Source organism: Vidua macroura, chromosome 5, assembly GCF_024509145.1.
Source record: "Vidua macroura isolate BioBank_ID:100142 chromosome 5, ASM2450914v1, whole genome shotgun sequence".
NCBI lineage: Eukaryota > Metazoa > Chordata > Aves > Passeriformes > Viduidae > Vidua > Vidua macroura.
The window spans coordinates 4,682,591-4,701,712 of NC_071575.1; the positions used below are offsets into that span (position 1 = coordinate 4,682,591).

At 38.2% G+C, this 19,122-nt stretch overlaps 1 protein-coding gene across 2 annotated transcripts in view; it reads right to left on the minus strand.

The window, feature by feature from the left end:
• The window catches only part of ERC1 (ELKS/RAB6-interacting/CAST family member 1), a 271,097-nt gene that overhangs the window by 148,894 nt on the left and 103,081 nt on the right, over nucleotides 1-19,122 (minus strand). For both annotated transcript variants that reach the window (XM_053978014.1, XM_053978013.1), the window contains 2 exons: nucleotides 18,405-18,545; nucleotides 7,592-7,785 (listed from right to left, as the gene is read on the minus strand). In XM_053978014.1, coding sequence (XP_053833989.1) covers nucleotides 7,592-7,785; nucleotides 18,405-18,545 — 335 coding nt within the window. The remainder of the gene's footprint in view (nucleotides 1-7,591; nucleotides 7,786-18,404; nucleotides 18,546-19,122) is intronic.

Below are 19,122 nucleotides of genomic sequence, written 5' to 3' on the forward strand. Positions count from 1 at the left end.
TGTGTATTTTAGGGAGTGGAATGAGCCTGTGACATTTGTCTCAGATGTACTTAGGATGTAGTTTATGTAATGATTTTCAGTCAACCTTTGAGTTCCCCTTGTTTGACAGTGAGTGATTGTGTAGATTTATTACTCTGTCATTCCTTCAAAGCAGTCTGACAGGGAACAAGAGGCATTTGATCTTCCTTGTGTCTGTCAAAGCAGAAAGGCTATTTATGTTTACCCCTTTTGACACATTTTCTTGATAAAAAGAATGATGGCTGATCTTTTCCTTTTTTTCTAGGTTGGTATTTAGAAGGATAGGGAAGAGATGGAGAGGCAGAGACAGAAGGTTTGTGTGTGCATCCATGCACACATGTATGCATGGATGTAAGAGCACAAACCCAGCCACAGATGGCCACAATGGAGCACTAAAATTACTATTTCACTGGCTTACTGGCAATTACTGCATATTCCTCTTGTTCTTTCTCTACTCCAAGACAACGCTGGGATCTGACACTTTTATTTTTACTAGATCAGTTCTATAAAAGACATTTTGGTGGGTTTGTTTTTTTTTTTTACTCCTTTCACACCAGGTTGTGAGTATGGATATTGCTCAAAGATGTTTACTGAAACAAAGCTACAAAACAGCTTTTGAAGAGATGTAGTAAAGGCAGGTAACAATGAAACTGATATGCAGAGTAGGCTCATTATTTATGTGATGCTCTTTCTCCTCCTGTTTATAATTATTTTAATTATTTCACAGCTCTTACAGTCTACTGATCTAACAGCTGGATTGGGAGATATCTGCTAAATAAAATCCATTATTGCTGCAATATAAGGCAGATGACAAGTCCTATACTCATTACAGATAACAGGCATGAGAGGGAGTGCTTGAAAACCACCTTGATTTAATGATAAAAACAAGCAGGACTTCAGCACTACAGACAACTTGGCAGGAAAGGAAGCCTTGAAAAAAGTTCACAACCAGTGCTTCTCATTACTGGTATTTCTCTAGTGCAGAGTCTTTCCTGGAGGATCCAAGGTCAGATCCTTAGTCTTAGATTAGCAGACAAAACATGCTTTCAGCCAGCCCACTGCTGACCTTAGCAAAGGAGTTGGTCCATACTCAGTTCTGTGGACATGAATCACTCTGCTCAATGTCAGTCCTGCCTGCTGGAACATGGATATAATACCAGTTTAGATGGTTCACTGAGGGGATAACACAGCAAGCTCATTCAGTGCCTGTGCCAGCCCTGACCTCTCACCATGTCAGGGGCTGGACTAACTGGGGTTCTTTGACCTTGTATTTCAGAACAGCTGTTTCTGCAATATCACAAAGTTTCAGTTTCTCCCAATGTCACTGTTGAGTTGAGAGCCTCTACATCCCAAAACACAGGAAGAGGGAAAGAATGGGAAATAAAGAACAGCTAAATAAAGAACAAATTGAAGACGGGTATCCCATTATATGAAAAAGGTGAGGATGGATTGAGAAGTCACTGTAAAATCACTGTGATGGGGTTTTTATCTGGTTCTCTCTACAGATGGATTTGCCATTACTGACTGTGACCCTGTGTCTTTCTTTTCCTTCCTTAGATGTAGGTTTCAAAAGCAATCAGTGAGTCTGAGTGCTGCTCTTAAGGCACTTTAACAAAGCTCGACTTCCAGAGGGCTTGCCTTCTGAAAACCAGTATACTTTCAAATGTCTTAAGTTAAATACTTGTAAGCAAATGTGCCTTCCTATTTTATTCTTATCTGTTTAAAGAAGTTATGTTGATATGAAATGTTTTTTGTTTTCCTCCTGTGAAACTTGATACGGGACTTCAGGTGTAATGCTGATCTTGTATGAAGATAAAGCAAGATTGAGAAGAAAGTAATTACTTCTTCCTTTCCTAGCTTGGAAATGATGAAAATCTTAATATTCAACAGATCTGTGTGCTCAAAGGTGGAGCTGGACTGACTTTGGGCCTGACCACTTCTTTCCATTACAAAACCCAGTTCTCAGTTGCTTGCCAAATATTAAAAAGTTGTGCTGCTATTTCCCATGACAGGTTCAACCTAACCAGGGATTTTTGTGGAAAATTTCAGCCGTGTCCTTCACAAAAGGCAGCATTCTTATGGGAAAAAATTGTTCATATATGGTTAAAGACATCACACAAGATGTGAATTAAAATTATAAGGCAATCTTCATTTCAGAATATCCTACGTTTTGAATGATTTACCTCAGAAATTTAATGTTCACTTAAGCTACAGATTTTTGAGGGAAGTGGATGAGAAACACAACGAGAACAACAGATTCTGCCTTGTAATAATACCATGCCAATAGAAGAGAAATACATTTGCTTTTATGTTTTATGGCAACAAAAAGTATTTTAAATTAATATTTAATTGTTTCAGGTTTTCCAATGCCTGAATCGGAGTTCAATTTATTTTTGAAGGACTATAATAAGTTAAGACATATACAGAATTATAGCCATAGCATCTATCAAGGTTAACTTCAATGGTGATGATTGTGACTTTATAACCACCTTTCTTTAATTTGACACCACATCTTTTACTTTAAATTATTTATATGCCTTGATGTGGTTCTTGCTTAGGAATGCTCTAAAAAACTATTTAAAAATTCACAGAAACAACACCAAAGACAATTATTGCAAGGTATGAGTAGCAGTTTGAAAGTAAGTATTTCAGCTTCAAACTGTTGACTTAAGCTTAGGGCATAATTTACTAGTACAGTTTCCTTTACACTATTCTAGGAAACTGTAAAGTTGATGGAAAATACAGCTAATTTCTCTCTCCATCTGTCCTTCATAGAACACTACACAAACATACCTGTCTTAAAGACAGACAAAATAAGATACTGCATGCTACTGTCCACATTTTTCAGCACTCTTCTGAGATCCCCCAATGTTTTTTAATCTTTCATTTACTGTTGGGAAGAATTATTTAAGGTAAGGAGTACTGGCTGCTACAAATCAAAAGGGCATCCTTAAATTCTTTTCAGGAAAAATCTCCAAATTCTCTTTCTTAAAATAGCCACTAATTCCAGCGGTCCTTAACAGGACTGGTTTTATTCCACAGCTGAGTGCTGTCTTCCTTTGTTCCCAAAGCAAAATTTCCTTCAGGAAAAAAAACAAGCCCTGTGTCCTTGCAAGAACTACCTACCTTATATAGTGAGCGTGCCAAATGAAAATCAATTTTAAGCCTGCAACTGGAGCTAGCACTTCCATATATATTCACTGAGTTCTCACTTCTGAAGAAACACATACAGCTACACTTCCTGCCACCTCTCAAATACAAAGCTGGTTTTTATTTGCACAATATGTGCACACCAAACTGTGTATAAACTACTGTACAGACTGTGTATAAACTACTCTGTGCTTAAACTACTCTGGAGGCTCTGATGGCCATGTCCCAGATAAGAAGCGTTACCTTTTGTTTGTTTGTTTTCTTATTACAGGACAGTCATCACAATAAAACTCAATAATAAGTCAATACTGACCTCTATCAATGACACATTTTAGAGTACTTGAGGAACACTGAGTTTTAGCTGGTTCAGGCAGAACTGGTAGCAGAGATCAGAACCCAAGGTAAAACACAGCAAGAGAATTAGAATTAGAAAGCACCAGCTTCTGTGAAGTTTAAACCAGGGAGAACAGCAGCAAACTTCCTCTGGGCTGTGGTCACGAGCAGCGCTTGTACTCGACACGAGCAGGTCCCGCTTGAGCGAGGGAAAGAAGCGGCATTGCAGCAGCCCCAAGCAGCAGCAGCAGCAGCGGCCACATTCCAGCCCGGAGGAGGAAACAGAAGCCTTGAGGGCACTCACTTTCCCAGGAAGTCCCACACAAACCCCCCTAGGTGTTGCGGTGCGGGGACCGACACCTGGTAGGGAGGGTGCAATTTGCGGGAGCCGAGCTTTCTGAGGAAAGGCACGGTCACAAACGCACCCCCGGCGAAACAAAACAGAACAGAACAACACAACTCGGGGCAGCAGGATGGGACAAGGGGGAGGAAAAAGCAAGGGAGGAAACAGAACACAAAATGAAAAGTTACAGAGAGACAGGAGGTTATGGGATGGCAGTACAAAAAGCAAACAGTTAGTTACACAGCAAGTGAATAACCAGACAGCTACTAAACCTCTACACCACCGCAGTAAGGGACAGAAACAAAACTTATGGGGCTCTTCACCCACAGAAGAAATGTGGACTTAGGGCCCACCTTCCCTAAGAAAAAACAAAATCCCCCCCACAGAGTATATACACCAATGAGCTCGTGCTTTCAACCTCGTGTTGACTCTAGAATATTTTTCAACATTTGCATAGCATGCACCATACTTCACACATTTTTTTAAATATTTTTCATCTGAAAAGCAATGTCTCCCAGTCAGTAACTGCAACAGCTACAGAAGAGTGGAAGCATTTCCCTCCTTATGTTAACTTAAGCACAAGGCAGCTTTGCTTGCAATGAAAAGGTTAAAAGAATAGTTTTCTGCTTTTAATTTCATCTTCCTCTCCTTACTGTCTTTTCTCTTTCTCTGTTCCTCCGTGCACACCTCCCTAATAGACAACACATCTCTTCTGTGGATGAAACTGTGATACCATTTCTCTCTCCCTGACAGCATATGGTCTAGCTGTCACATAGAACTAGCAAAAGGGAAAACTACAGGGAGGAGTGACTATCTTTTGAAAAATCCCATTTTTTTAGTACAACTTTTCTCTGTATGTGACTTTTTTCTTCTCATCTTGCTGCACATGGAACACTGGCTGCTCCTGATAGGCACAGCAATATTTGCTGTTTAGCTTGCTGACAATTGCTTCTGCAGGCACTAAGGCTCTTTGCACAACACAGCTTGATCAGCTGTAGAAGCATCAGAAGTCAGGATAATGTCTAGCCCACTCTGCATGGACCACAGTTTAGGAAAGACATTTAAAAGGCAAAAATTTTTTTTTTTTTTTTCCTGGAAACCAGGACTCTTCTAGCTCTAAAACATGCATGTAACATGCCTGAATATATAGGTTCAGCCACAAAAGTATATTTTATGAACAAGCATTGTAGATAAAAACAGGACCAACAGGACCAAATTATACAGGAAATAGGCATGATAAAATCTCTGCTTTGTGCAAAAAACTCACAAGAAGAAAGTAAGCTTTCAGGGTATAGTTGTTTGGGGGAGCAGTTGAAAACAGTTAAGGTCAAATAGAAATTCCAACAATTATTCAGAAAAAGAGACATTACCAGTCAAAAGCTCACCATAAAGTATCTGGAAGTTCCTATCTCTTTCTCCAGTGCTGTTCATATTACAGTTCCACCTGAAAAATCATTTCAGGTGCTGATACTTGGCTAATTCACCACATAAACAGCATCCAGATTAGATCCCTAGATCATTTCCACTTTGAGTGGTTACAGAACATGAATATTCTCAGATTTTTCTCTTCCCCTTGATTTATTTGGCTGCTGGCATTCACATGATAACAAAAGAAGTATTTTCTTTTACATAGTCGAAATACCTATTCTAATTACTAGAAATAAGAGAAAACATATTCCATCTTATCTCAGTACTGGTAGAAAAGATAAGTTAAAAAGAGAAGAGGACCACTCAATTTTTTTGCAAGACTGACTATCAGGTGGTAAGAAGGAATGGATAAAACTGAATAGTCAAAGTATTTACCAAATTGTTACAGAGTGATATCTAGTCATTTGGGGGTTCTGTGTTTTCATAGTAAGACTTTAGCCTGTGACTGAAACATCAAGGAACTACCATGTAACAGGACAAACAATAACTGCTTTCCAGAAGCCTAGAAGTGCATATTTTCCAAGAAAAGCTTGCTTTCTAACTCTTTGAAGATAGTGCAATTGCTTCTGTCAATAAAAGAGAAGGAGACCCATCCTAATTTCTCTTCTTTGTAATTTTTCCTCTGTAGACCACAAACTCTTTTGTTCATAGAACACTTGTGACTATTCAAATTTTGATGCTGGAAATCAAATAATGATGAATTTCTATGTTAATGTAATAAAAAAGTCAGCTTGCATTAAAAGCATATGTAAGAGAATTCTCTTCCTGCCATTTTAATCTCCTTTAGGAATCAGGCTGAGGAATGATGCATATTTCTGACTTTCTTTTCCTAAACAGTAGTTACTTCTCCACAAAGAAAAAAACCAATTAAGGCACTATGTATCTATTTCTTCTCCCTATCTTACTTCTGACAGAAGCTTGCTGCTTGTACCTGTTCCCTGGTCAACTTGCCTGCCCTAAAGAGGATGACATGGGGAATGTCACACCTGAGATGGAGACCCCAACAGGACTGAAAAAAATCACACAAACAAGTGACTTGTAGCTTTTTTAATGTCTATACTCACTCAACAGTAGCAACCTATTGCCTGAATGTTCTGCTGATTGGTACATTATGTAGCAATGGGCTGAACAATGCATCACTTAGGAAAAAAGGGAAGACATTTAAAAAGAATATATCCTCACTCCTGGGTGTTCGAGCTTATGCCATAGGTATGAAGAATTTTGGTTAAATATAACAACTTAAAGAAAACTAACAGGATGTTGCTTACAGTCACAAGGAGAGAAGAAACCCAGCTGTCAAGCTGAACTGTTCCAGAGCTCTGTACATTTCAAGGAAAAGAGAATGGACTCCTTAGAAAAGAGTTTTTCAAATTGTTCAGAGGGGCCCATAATTTGACAATCAGCAAGCCATGAAAAATAACCACTGACTGCAGAACCTGAAATGTCCTCCACTCAGTTGCCCTAATCTTCCTGACACTAAATTGTAGAGTAGTTAAGTAGTGAAAAGACAGAAAGACAAAGCAAATGGGAAGAATCAAATTTCCGTTTTGCTGCTCCAAGTTAGTGATTTTTCATTGGGAATAGTAAAGTAAACAAAAAACCCCAAACAGGTATTACTGCCCAGAAATTTGCTCTTGGCCCACTGTAAGATGAGAAAATGACAGAACACAGAATCTAATCCAGGTTTTTCACAAGATCTATTACTTATATTTTTGATACAAATGTCATGGAATCGTAATAAATTTTCATTTTTTTCTTGGGACATTACAGTCTTCAGCCTCCTGGCTCCAAGAGAAAGATGGAAAATGCTGAAAAGTGCTGAATCAAGTTTTGCTTGGACAAAAGCAAATCTGCTTTTGTGAAGCAAAGGCTTCACTTGGGCCAAAGTTTACCTGTACCCCTAGCAGTACTGAGCTGTGAGGCCATTTGTCAGAAGAATCTGAGAAAATAGTAACACAAGCTCTGAAAAAGCATTTTTCTTATTTGTTTTTGTGAAAGCCATGCCTGAGGAATTTATTGCATCAAAACAACAAACTGTTTTACAAACACACCAAAATTTCAGCAGCTTTTCCTACCCTCTCCATTCCCTTACAGCTCTTCTACCTATATCAGCCTTATTTTTGAGTAGCCAGGTAAGAAAAAGCACATGGCAAGACACCCTTTTCCTAACAATGTAGCACAATAAAGGACCAAAGCCAGAAAAACTCTAAACAGACCTTTCCAAAACAGACACTTTAAGGTTTTTAAGACAGGAAAAATGACTTATCTCTAACATTACTCAGCTGTTTTGCTCCTCTTCTAACTTTACACCGTTCTCACCTTTCCAGCTCTGCTATCTTCTTATCCTTGTCATTCTTCTCATTTTCCATCTCTTTGAGGATCTCCAGAAGCCGATCCACCTCAGCCTGAGCCTTGGCGGACTCCTCCCGGTAGCGCGTTACCTCCCTTTCCAGCTGCTGCATGCGGTCACTCAGCTCAGGACTGGCCCTTGCCTCCAGGGTGGCCTCATGAGCCTGTGAGAAAAAGGTTCAAGGAAAACCTCTTCATTCACATGTACCTATTTTACTCTGAAAATTCCATGATGTTATCTAGGACAATCCCAAAATGCTATCTAGATACCAATTTCAAAATGGCAAGATTGATTATTTCACAGGAATATGCAAGGCCTACGCTATTTTTAAGTATGGGGAAATACTCTGCAGGAAAATAAAAACTTAAAACAAATTTAGTTTTTTAAATTCAGCCTACAAAAAATACATTACTTTAAATCTGAAACAGAATCAAAAAAGAAACAAATATGAAAAAGGTGTTAACTTCTTTGAAAAAAAAAAAAAAAGCAAGTGTGAGTGTAAAAGTTCCTAAAGTACACTTATAAAACAGTGATAGGACTATAGATTCAGTTATTTAAGGTATTTCTAACCTATTTATCCTAAAAAAAGAAGTCACAGGTTAATAGCCTTCAATAACTACATCACTATGCAAAGTGTCAGACCTTTGCACAGATGGTGCTGATGTGCTGAAGCCCTTGCCAGTTCTGTGAGCCACACAGACCAGGGTTTATGAGTATGGCTACTGAAATTATCTTTGCTTAGTTGTCTAGGAAATAAATTTTTCAAAATCAGGCTATTGGGACAAAAAGCATTTCCGGACTGAGGATGACATGATCCCAATGAAGAGATTGCTTGAGGAGGTTTTTTAATGGCTTGGTTTGTTACAAAAATCACTAATTTATTAGTAAACCTAATTCAATAGTTCTCAAGCATGTAAGAGACAGGAAGAACGCAGTATTCATGCTGGAAGTTAAACCAGCAGACTAAGGACTATCCTTTTTCTCTCATCCTGCTCCTCTGCTCTTGGATCTTGAACTGCAATTTGCTATCAATTAAAGCTATTTCAGAACTGCTCAAAATTGCTTCAGTGAATAGCAAGTTTGATGGAGCTATTCTGCTGATCAGGATTGCATGCAAAAGCCCAGGCCTTGCTCTTCTCAAAACAAACCTACAACAGAAAATAAGACTACAGACTTTTCTCCCCTCTGTGTGCAGCTGTGGAAAGTTGTTTTACAAGCTGCCAATGTTCTGCTCCAAAGCACACTAAGTCTAGATCTGATAGTATAGGATTCTGTTGCTTTTAAAGGTAATTGGAGAGTACTACAGCAGTAAAAATCTCAGGGCAGAAAGCTGCTGCTTCCAAAGAACCAAATAGCAAAATTACATTTGGCTAGATCTGTTTAGTTATACAGTAAAACAAGACTGGAGAAAAATATCCATTCATTGACTCCAACATTTTTGCCTTGAAGTGTCTAGTTTTCAATTAGCTTCTTTAGAGCCAAGGCCACATTCTAGTAGAATCCAGGAGACTCGTGGAGCAGAATATTATGGGACTGTGGAAATTCTTGATGCCTGTCTTTAATGGGACTGACCTTGGGATGGATCTGGGTTTCCCAAACAAAGGAAAGGTTCATGTTCCAGGGCCTTAGCCTTGCAGCTCTTGTCTGAGGGTCAATACTAAGATGTTGTGGCTTTCTTTTGTTTAAAAATAAGAATTCCAGTAAGCTGATTAAGCTGGACAGTATTTTATCCCAGAACAAAACGCCCGGCACTCCCCAGGTCACCCAGGCAGATGTCAGCAAGAGTGCCCAATAACCAAACTCATGGAAGAGTGGAACCCTTTCCCAAGGTAATGCATTTAGGAACACTTAAAAGGCTTCCTGCTTTTGAGTGACTTTCCAGTCAAAGCCTGACACTCATGTGTCACTGAACTGTAAGATTGAAAACCCTGCATCTGGGCTCCTGCCTGAGACCTGGCCACAAGTGCATCCCTGTGAGTCTGGAGGCTTTGCGAAGCCTTTTGGAGATAGGGCTGTCACTGCTTCCAGATTCCTTACTGCCCCATAAGCACTTCATATTACACACCCTTGGAAAGGGCTCTCCACAACAAGTGGAAGTGTAATTAATGCCCTGCCAAGAGGATGCAGACTCCAGGAGGACGTGGCAGCAGTGAGACTGACAAGTGTGTCAGCTCCGTGAACAGCTGTGAGCACCAGGGGACACACTTGGCTTTGGAGCAAGCATTGGTGGGTGTTTCTGAAATGCTTTTTTGGGATTTCCAGCCTGTGGAAATCTGAAATACTTGATTTCATTTCCTTTTCAACTACACCTTAAATCCCTCCAATCTTTCCTTCCCAAATACAGGGAATTGGGAATACTGTTTTTGGGGGCACCTCTGTATTGACTGAGGGCATCTGTATTCTCCTAAGAGACACTCTGCATATAGAGTTAAGTCTGGTTTTCACCAGACAGAGCCTGAGTTTTTCTCTACTGGATTTAGGTATGTTTCCAACATCTCAATTTTTTTGTTTTAACAAATACTCCTCCAGGCTCTTTAAAGTCATCCAAAATACATGATCAGATAATCAAGAAACTTCTTTTAAAAGAAAACAAAGTTAGGCTGTTAGCCTGGCTTATTAAACTCACTAATTCAAAAGAAGTTATAAGACCTAATGCAATCTGACTGTCAGAACAGTCCTGATTTATTTTATTCTGCTAATAAAAGCATCTCCACAACAACCCAAGAGACACTACTGAGAAGAGGAAATAAATTTTCTTTTCTAGAGAATTAGCCAACAAGTCAGTGTGTCTGGTTCTTATAGAACCAAAGGGCTATTTACAGGACATAAATTATTAGTTAAGACATGTAACACATGTTATTTGTATATAATGCACATAAGTATGGATACTTTCACCTAACACAAAGAGAACGTTATGTGATATGCTGTAAACTGGAGACCACTTCCTGCACTGTGAGTTACTGACTGAGTGACTTTGGTCCATTTTGTGGGTTTTGTACAAAATGTGTGTTTCATGACCGTATCTAAAATCCTACTGGATTCATTTATTGTATAAGAGAGAAAACCAACGCATTTAGAGCTTTCCCACAAACTCCCATCAAGATCTGGAACAGATGAAATTGGCTACCTTCCCTGTGCAAAATAATTAATCTTGGTTTTTTCCTTTAACCAAAAAGCTAAACACAAATAATGAATTCCTATATTCACAGTAAAAAAAACCCACATACAACTTGCCTTGCCCATCAAAGGTATACAGAAATTCCAAAATAAGCAATAATTTCATTTTCGAAGCAGAATCAACATCTGAAGTGACAAATGCACCAACAGTTTCTCCTGTATTAAGAGACTGTAAGAAGTCTATTTCATAAGTTTGACTTCCAGCTCTGCCTGACACAGGATTTGTAAATCTGCTGTCTTTTAATATATTTACAAACAAATGTGATAATGTATAAAAGAAGTATGACAAGAATTAAATAAATGTAGAAAGCAGCCTGCTGAGGGTGAAGGGAGCACTGCACTTTCTCATCTCTGCAGGCTGTTAAGTTTACCTGATTAGAGGCTATTTAAACCCTTCAGCTGTTACTCCTGACCCTGTCATTAGCTCTCTGTGCTCCTGTGTGGTATCAAACAGGTGAATTAAAGAGCACAGCCAAACTCACACATTTCATTCTGCACTGATCTGCATAAGAAACAGGCACACTTCAGCTGGAAAGCAGCACCCTCTTCAGCTCTGCTTTTATTAGCAAAGCTCATCTGATCAGCATTAATCTTTGCCAGTGTGAATTCAGTTTCAAATTCTAAGTGGTTCAGGACTGAGAATAGTTTAAGTTTACTACTCTGGATATGTTCTCCCAGTTCTTAAGAGGGACTATAAACGAAGAGGTGGTTTAACAGCTTTGTGCTTTCCTGCTCTCATTTCCCATCTGGAAAGTGGTAAGTGATGGGGTGACTACTTCAGGTACCTACAGAACATAAGAAAGAGTGATTGTTTCTCAACGAAATAAATGTACTCTAACTTCTCTTGCTTCCACAGAAAATCAGCTGACAAAGCCAACTTCTACAGCTGAAACAAAGATGACCAATGTTTCATAGAAATAACCAATATTTACAGATGGAGAGGAGTGGAAGACAAAACACTTTAAAAAGAAATTTCTAAGTTGATATTTCTCGTGCCAAAAAACTCTTTTTTAAGAGGTAAGATAATCTTACACAGCTTAAAATGTGCCAGAGACAGGGAACATAACAATAGCACAGACCTAATTTAAAGGTTCTAAAATGTAAATAAAAATTCCAAACATTATGACCAAGACTCCAAATCAGTATTCCTAAAATATTAACTAAATCAAACAGCAAATAACTCACAGCAAACACTTTCTACTTTTACCTATGAATCCAGACAGTAAATTCAGTTTAACATTTCACATACAAATGTTGCCAAGAACTTTTGGCCATGAAGTAAAAGTTCCCAAGAACCTGAAATCCCATTTTAATCCACCCTCCTACCTCCAAGGTAGCCTCGTGTCTCCTAAAAATAGTAAATGCACACACAAATACAAAAATATTATTATGATTATTTACTGCAAAAGAAAACATTTTACCCATCTTCTGTGCTTTTCCCACCACAAAGGCAGAAATTCAATTGATAAAACATTTGTGCTGTCTTCTATAGTGCCTTTATTAGTTTTCACAAATTTGTAAATTTAAAAAACAACCAGGCTTTTTCCTCCTTTAGTTCCAAGGCTCTACATACCCAAAACTGTAAAAAAGCTTTTTGAAAAGGAAGTAATGGAAGTAAAAGGAAATTCTGTGATATACTATGTACTGTAAACTTGAGTCTGTCACAGAGAGTTATTTGCTGTCTTTTAACCATCTCTACACGGTTAGTCTTTGTTAATGGAACTGCAAATTTTTGACACTGAATAAGCAAGTGTTCAATTGGAATCCATTCATAAACAAATTATTTTCTTTATGAAGAATCATAAAGACAGCAAGATGCCTCAAGAGAGGCAATTTCCATTACTTTAAAAAATGACCTCTTCAGAGAAATACAAGTTCCCAGAGATGTCATTAAACATTAATCATTTGCTCTCTTTGGATCCACCCCAACACAGAGTGGGCAAAGTCAGGAGGGAAATGCCCACAGGACATTTCTCTTTTGTGAGTGTATTTACAGGACATCTCTCCTTGTGAGTGTATTTTAACCCACCCACCTGCCTCCTCTTACCTGGCCCTTACTCACCTGACCACAGGTTACCACTGTTTTACAAAATCAGGACACAAGCAAAGAACAGACATTTAGTACCAGTTTTTGGATATTCTATGTATGGCTCTATAAGTTGCTTATTCTTAACTGCAACATGACATTAGAAGAAGAAATTCCCCAGTTTTCTTTCATATGACAGCATACAGATGGTCTGTACGCCTCCTAAGCGGAGCGAGGGTTTGGCTACAGAGAGCCAATCCCTACCATGAACGTGAGCAGGTAGCCATTGGCCAGGTGAGCAGGGTGGCAACCACAACCAAGTTTGGATGTGGAATCTTTGGAAAAGCCTACATAAAGGGCTGTGGGCAGCAATAAACTCTCTCTGCTACATGAAACCCCGATGTCCTGTCGTGTCTTTGTCTCCCCCGACCGCGACACTTCCTGTCATGCTAATCACAACTAATCACTTCTTAACACCACCAGTGGGAAATGAGGATGCATTATTATACCTGTTGTGCAGGGGAAGAAGCAAAATAGAAATATATCCTGCCTTATTTACTCAATGTTTTCCTGCTATTAAAAAAGTATTTTATCATCTTATTTCTCTAGATGATTATAATCTCTCATATATATCTGGCTCACTCTTGGAGCATTTGTCATGCAATACTGAAAACAGCAAGATTCCAGCAGACAATAATTTATTTATGAAATGCTATACAAATTACCTCAGAAGGAAAAATGAGAAAAACCACACAGTGTGATACTGGCCACTTCCTGAATTTGGAATATTTAGTTTTTCAAAATGAGTGTTATCTTCACATGTTTTTCTGGGAGCGGTAGAGTAGGTAAGGTTATATTTTTTTAGCTGTAAGAATATCAAGGAGAAAACCTCTCCAACTTTCCACTATATGAGATGATGCTGAGGTCATCACGCACCATCATCAGAATGGAACATTAAAAGTTCCATCATCAGAATGGAACATTAAAAGCCACCACAGAATCATAGGATGGTTTGGGATGGAAGGGTCCTTAAAGATCATCTCCTTCTAACCTCCCTGCTGTGGGCAGGGACACCTTCCACTAGACCAGGTTTTCTCAAAACCTCACCCAACCTGGCCTTCACAAAACCTCTTGTACCTTATCCTGTTTGCTATATCATACTGGAGAATAAAATACACAGTTTGCTCCAATATCTTCTATGTTCTGACTTCAGAGAAATGAGTTTCAAAAAGTTGGCATGCTATTAAAGATTTGGTAGAGAATATGCTCTAATTCTTCTGCCTATTTGCACCAAGTACAATCTTTTCGTACTGCATCTCATTTTCTCAACTCCTTATTGACACTATTTAGCCAGGTTTAAGGAATTTATGATATGGGATGCCACAAACACTGAACAACTGCAAGCCCCAGCAATTCTCTGACCCTCAGACAATGATTGTCAGGATAGACAACTCCATTTACCCTGAACATTGCCAAGAGTAACACAGGTATCAGACTCCTTAAAGTTCTGTAACACTATTTTTTATGCACAGAGCCACAAAAGAAATCTCTGATGAAAACCACCCTGGATTACGTAATTTACAGTGTCAAGATATTATTACACAAACACTCCTTGACAGGAGTGCTCTTTGACATCAAACAGGAGGCTGGAAATAGGATCCAAAATTAAACTGACATAGTACCAGCGAGCTGAATGGTTACACAAGGTTTTAAGCAATCTTTCAGTTGCTGCAATTTAGTTGTTATTTCTAATGTGCTGCTGTGCCCAGTGTTACAGAACGCTTTCACGCAAGAAGCTTGATTTGCATGGAAATTCCACCTTCTTGCTCTGAAAATGCACAGACAATGGAGATGACAGAAAAGCTACAAGACATTTCAAGCACCAGCAGCAAAGGGAAACAAAACACCGACACATTATTAAGCTGTCCAAACAAAAATGCAGTTAGACCAAGGCAGTCAAACACTGAAAACATCTCAGAAAGCTTTTTGGAACATGACTGGTCAGACATCCCACTGCTTTTTGTTTGTATCCATACTGTCCATGCCCACTATACTAAAGGAATTCACCAATACACTCTGTGTGGGCCCAACTATAAAAGCACAGGTGAATACACATGCAACACAAAAAATTAAATGTGCTGGCAACAGCCTCTCAGATTGCCAGGGAACTTACTAGCTTGGATGGATGACTCAATAAAACTTCAGGGTGCTAAAGGGAGAAAGAAGATAGGAAAAGATGGAGAAAATTTGGGATAGGAACAGTGTGTGAGAGAAAAAGAAAAGATGCAACAAGGAAAGAATTTAAAATAATAACTGCAACATTAATTTACTAAGATGACAGAATCTTAATTAGTGGTTCTAGCATGCATTACTAACTAGCTTCTGGAACATGAGAAACATGGAGAGTTACCCACATGCAAGTTCCAAATTGTATCTTGAATTTTTCAGTTCAACAGATTTGTCCAGCCCCCACATGTTTAATGCAGTTCTTTGGGTTTACAGATGAGTTTCACTGATTGAGAAGAACTTTAATTCCTAGTGCTTCCTTTGTATCAGTTTCAAGACAGCTGAATGGTTTAGAAAACCAATTCAGTAACTGCCACTATCTGAATGCTGAACACAATTTTCCTTTTTACTTTTATTGTAACAAGAAATCCTGATTTCCCTGGCAGCCTTTTTCTATGTTGAATACATGATTTATCATCCCTTCTTAAAAAAAAAAAAATTATCAGCTGAGAACAAAGACCAGCCTGATCTACCAATATTATCAGTAATATTTTCAGCTGTGGGAGAAAATCCATGTCCACAAAATAAAAAGCAGCAGAGTCTGTATTAGACTAGCCAGGCTAATTCTTGGGAAAGAGAGAATTTGGATCAACACTTCATTAAGTCTTTTTTTTTGCCCCTGTTTTTTGAAAGATACTATCCTCCTGAATTTGAAGAACACCACAGCAGAAAAAAAAACCTGAAAAACAACCTCTGAGTAAGCCTGTTGAAGGTAGAGGTATTTTCCTGGCAGGGAATCACTGCTAACTTTTTCTGGTGAAAAATTCCTAGAACTGCAGTAAGGGGAAGTTTATTAACATATGGTTTTGACTCTTTTTCCTCCCTAAAAATAAGGAGTATATTTACAGGGAGAAAAAATATGCACTGGAAATGAAGATGGACAAAAATCCACTCATCTTTCCTGGAAAAATTTCTAATATTAATTGGTCTCTCCCATATCAGAAAAACAAAATGAAATAAAGTACAAGACAGAAAATGCTGGGAAAAGAGTATCCTGAAGAACAACAACAAAAGGAAAACCTTTCACTATAAAAATAATACATTGAAATAGTAGTTTGGACAAAGATTTTCCTAAAGAAAAGAAAAACCACCACAGAGCAGAATAGCACTTCACAGAAAAAAAGGGAGAGAACCTCCTTTTTGTTATTTGCCTCTAATGATTCCATCTGAGCCAAAATGAAGACAGGACACCAGGCCATGCAAACTCAACAGGGATTTATGAGCTGCTTTCAGCCTTCAGGATCTCCCACTGCATCTCCTGCTGGCAGCAGGATGACAACTGAGCACAGAAGCAGTGAATATAGAATAATTAGAACATTAAGCACACAGATTTGCATAACCATGGTATTGCTATTTGAAAAAACAAGTGCAATATGAAAAACACTGCAGTTTCAGTTGCTAAGTCGAAGATCAATATAAAACACGTATTAGTGAAAAGAGGAATAGCAACAAGAAGTGGATACTTCAAGTGAGACACTGGAGAGTGACATGGAACTAAAACCAGTATCAACAACTTTTCAGCACCCTTGCACTCTGCTTGGTTAATATTTTTGTCTAGTGCAAAGTTAATTCCCTTCTACAGAAGAAAGGGAAGCTTGCATGGTTCACAATTTCTCTGAGGCTCGCTGTTTGCAGGTTAGCAAGAGTTTGCAAAGACTACCAAAGTCTTTTTTATTTAATGGCTTAACAGTAGTCCAGTTTAGTCTCTTCTGCCAGCTTCCTAACTTCTAGGGCTAATAGATTTGCCTGGAAGTACTCAAATTGTTCACTGGGAATATGAAGCAAGGGAAGCAAGACTGATGTTAGACACATCCCCATTCAAACTGTGAGGGAAGAACCCAAAGAAAAAGCTTCTAGCTATTTACTCTTAAGGAGCTACATGACAGCTTCCTTCCTGCATGTGTCTCATGCAAATCTGCACTAAGATAATGTAATAAACCTCAACAGAATGAATCTCTAATTTAGTTTTAAACTGAATGCTCTTATGTAGCCATTAGTTTTAAGGTTAATTATGACAATTATTTGGAATTGTTAATAATGCAGAGGTGTAAAAACAAGTTTTTAGAAGCTTTAAAATGGAGCTAAATAATTATGACAGCTAAAATCTGTCATAATTATTTCTTATTTCATCTTGAAAATGTCAAACTGCCTAAATAATTATCTGCAATGCATTTAAAAAGTGAAAGCCTTTAAAATTTTTTTTTTTTGCTTCTGTGCAAGCTACAATAAAACCCACTAAAGACTTAAGAACAGCTGGAAAAAAGGCTATTAAAGAAATATGTAAACTAAGTATAGGTATAAAACATATTCAAATGAATGTTAACTATATTTTCTCAAGTAACTGGAAATTACTCCACATAGGTAATGGCAGGCTACCAAATTTTTTTTTTGGCTGCAGAACTGAAACCATCCTGACCATGACTTAGGTAGCTTCTTTGGATGAGGAGATGCTCTAACAACCTCTGGCAAATCTTGGCTACAACAGATTTGTCAACTCATTACCAGCAACGCAGGGTGAAACTGCAACTCATGGCAGAGAATTCAATGAAAGGTCCTTCAGGTCTTCTGAAGCACCTACTGAAAACAGCCTGTGAGACCAATTACATAGAGCTGTGTGTATATATATAGTGTATAGCTGCCTTTTCTTGCTGCTGAGCTCTGTTGATGCTGAGTAGCAGAACAGTTGATTTTGTGTGACAGAATGGAACAGGACAAACATGGGTCTAGATATGCATGTACAGAGTTTCATTGACATTGTTCTCAGGTGCATTAACACCCCCCCTGCACCCACACAACAGGAATTCTAAACAGGTCTGAACTGCTGACTCAAAATCACACACTTCACAGGTGGCATCTTCTTTTCATTTGTCTTTTTTGCTTTCCTCCAGGCAGGGCCAACCCTGTACCTGAATGTATCACATTAGCTCCTATAAGCATTAATAATTGGCATGTGAAATGTTTAGCTGTTATTTTTTTCAGCTGTTACATCAATTTAATGGCACATCTGCTGCTACAAGCTTTACTGAAGCAGACTAAGCCTCAGACTCTTAGTACCTGTAAACAAAAAAGCCAACAGGACTGTTACTGCATGTAAGTGAAATCAAAGCTTAGCATAAGTGTCAGAAAGTTACTTTCTGATAGACTTAGCTTGTAATATGGTTTGCATGGACACTCCTACACGGTTTTTGCTGAAAAGAAATTGCTCCTAAGACCCCAAGTTTTCTTTGTAGACATGGGCAATGTGTTCAGAACTGTATGCTTCCCACACATATATAAACATGCATTAAGATTACCTTCTTCAATTGTGTTTCCATCTTCAAGCATTCTTCCTTTTTCTGTTCTAATGCAATTTCCAGTGTCTTGAGTCTTGAATCTTTCTTCAGTCCTGATGAAGCTAATGATGAAGCATGTTCCTTAAGATCCAGTAATGATGTCTAAATTAAAAGATGTGAAATAATTATCACATAAGTGAAATAGTTTCTTTTCTGTCTTTATTTTCTTCCTATCCCTTCACACTATGTTCAGGATCTAATTTAAAACATTTTTTCAAGTTGTTTGTGTCACTGCCTTAAGACAGCTTGAATTAATTCAGGCTTTCAGGATCAAAATAAAACCTTCTCTAAATTAATTTCGAAATAGTTTTTAAAGATGGACAATTCTGTAAACTGGAACTTGTGCTCCAGTGACAGTTATGTTTAAGAAAAACTGGTTTTCAATAAAATTGTATTTAAAATCACATGTGGTTAGAAGATTTAGCCACTGAGAGAGTTGAAAGCATTTCTGTATACAGCTTCCATGAGGTGAAATTGATTCATGCCACCTTACTACAAAAGACATCTCAACTTCTTTTTCTCTAAACAATTTTTGTGTTTGCTTTTTTTTTCCCCTGTCAAATGCTGATTTCCACGTAGACAAAATCTTAGTGCTTTCTGGGTACATATTTTTGTGTTGCTTTACTTTGACTGAGTTTTGAAAGAAAGATTGTAAATACACAAGAGAGGAACAGAGAAC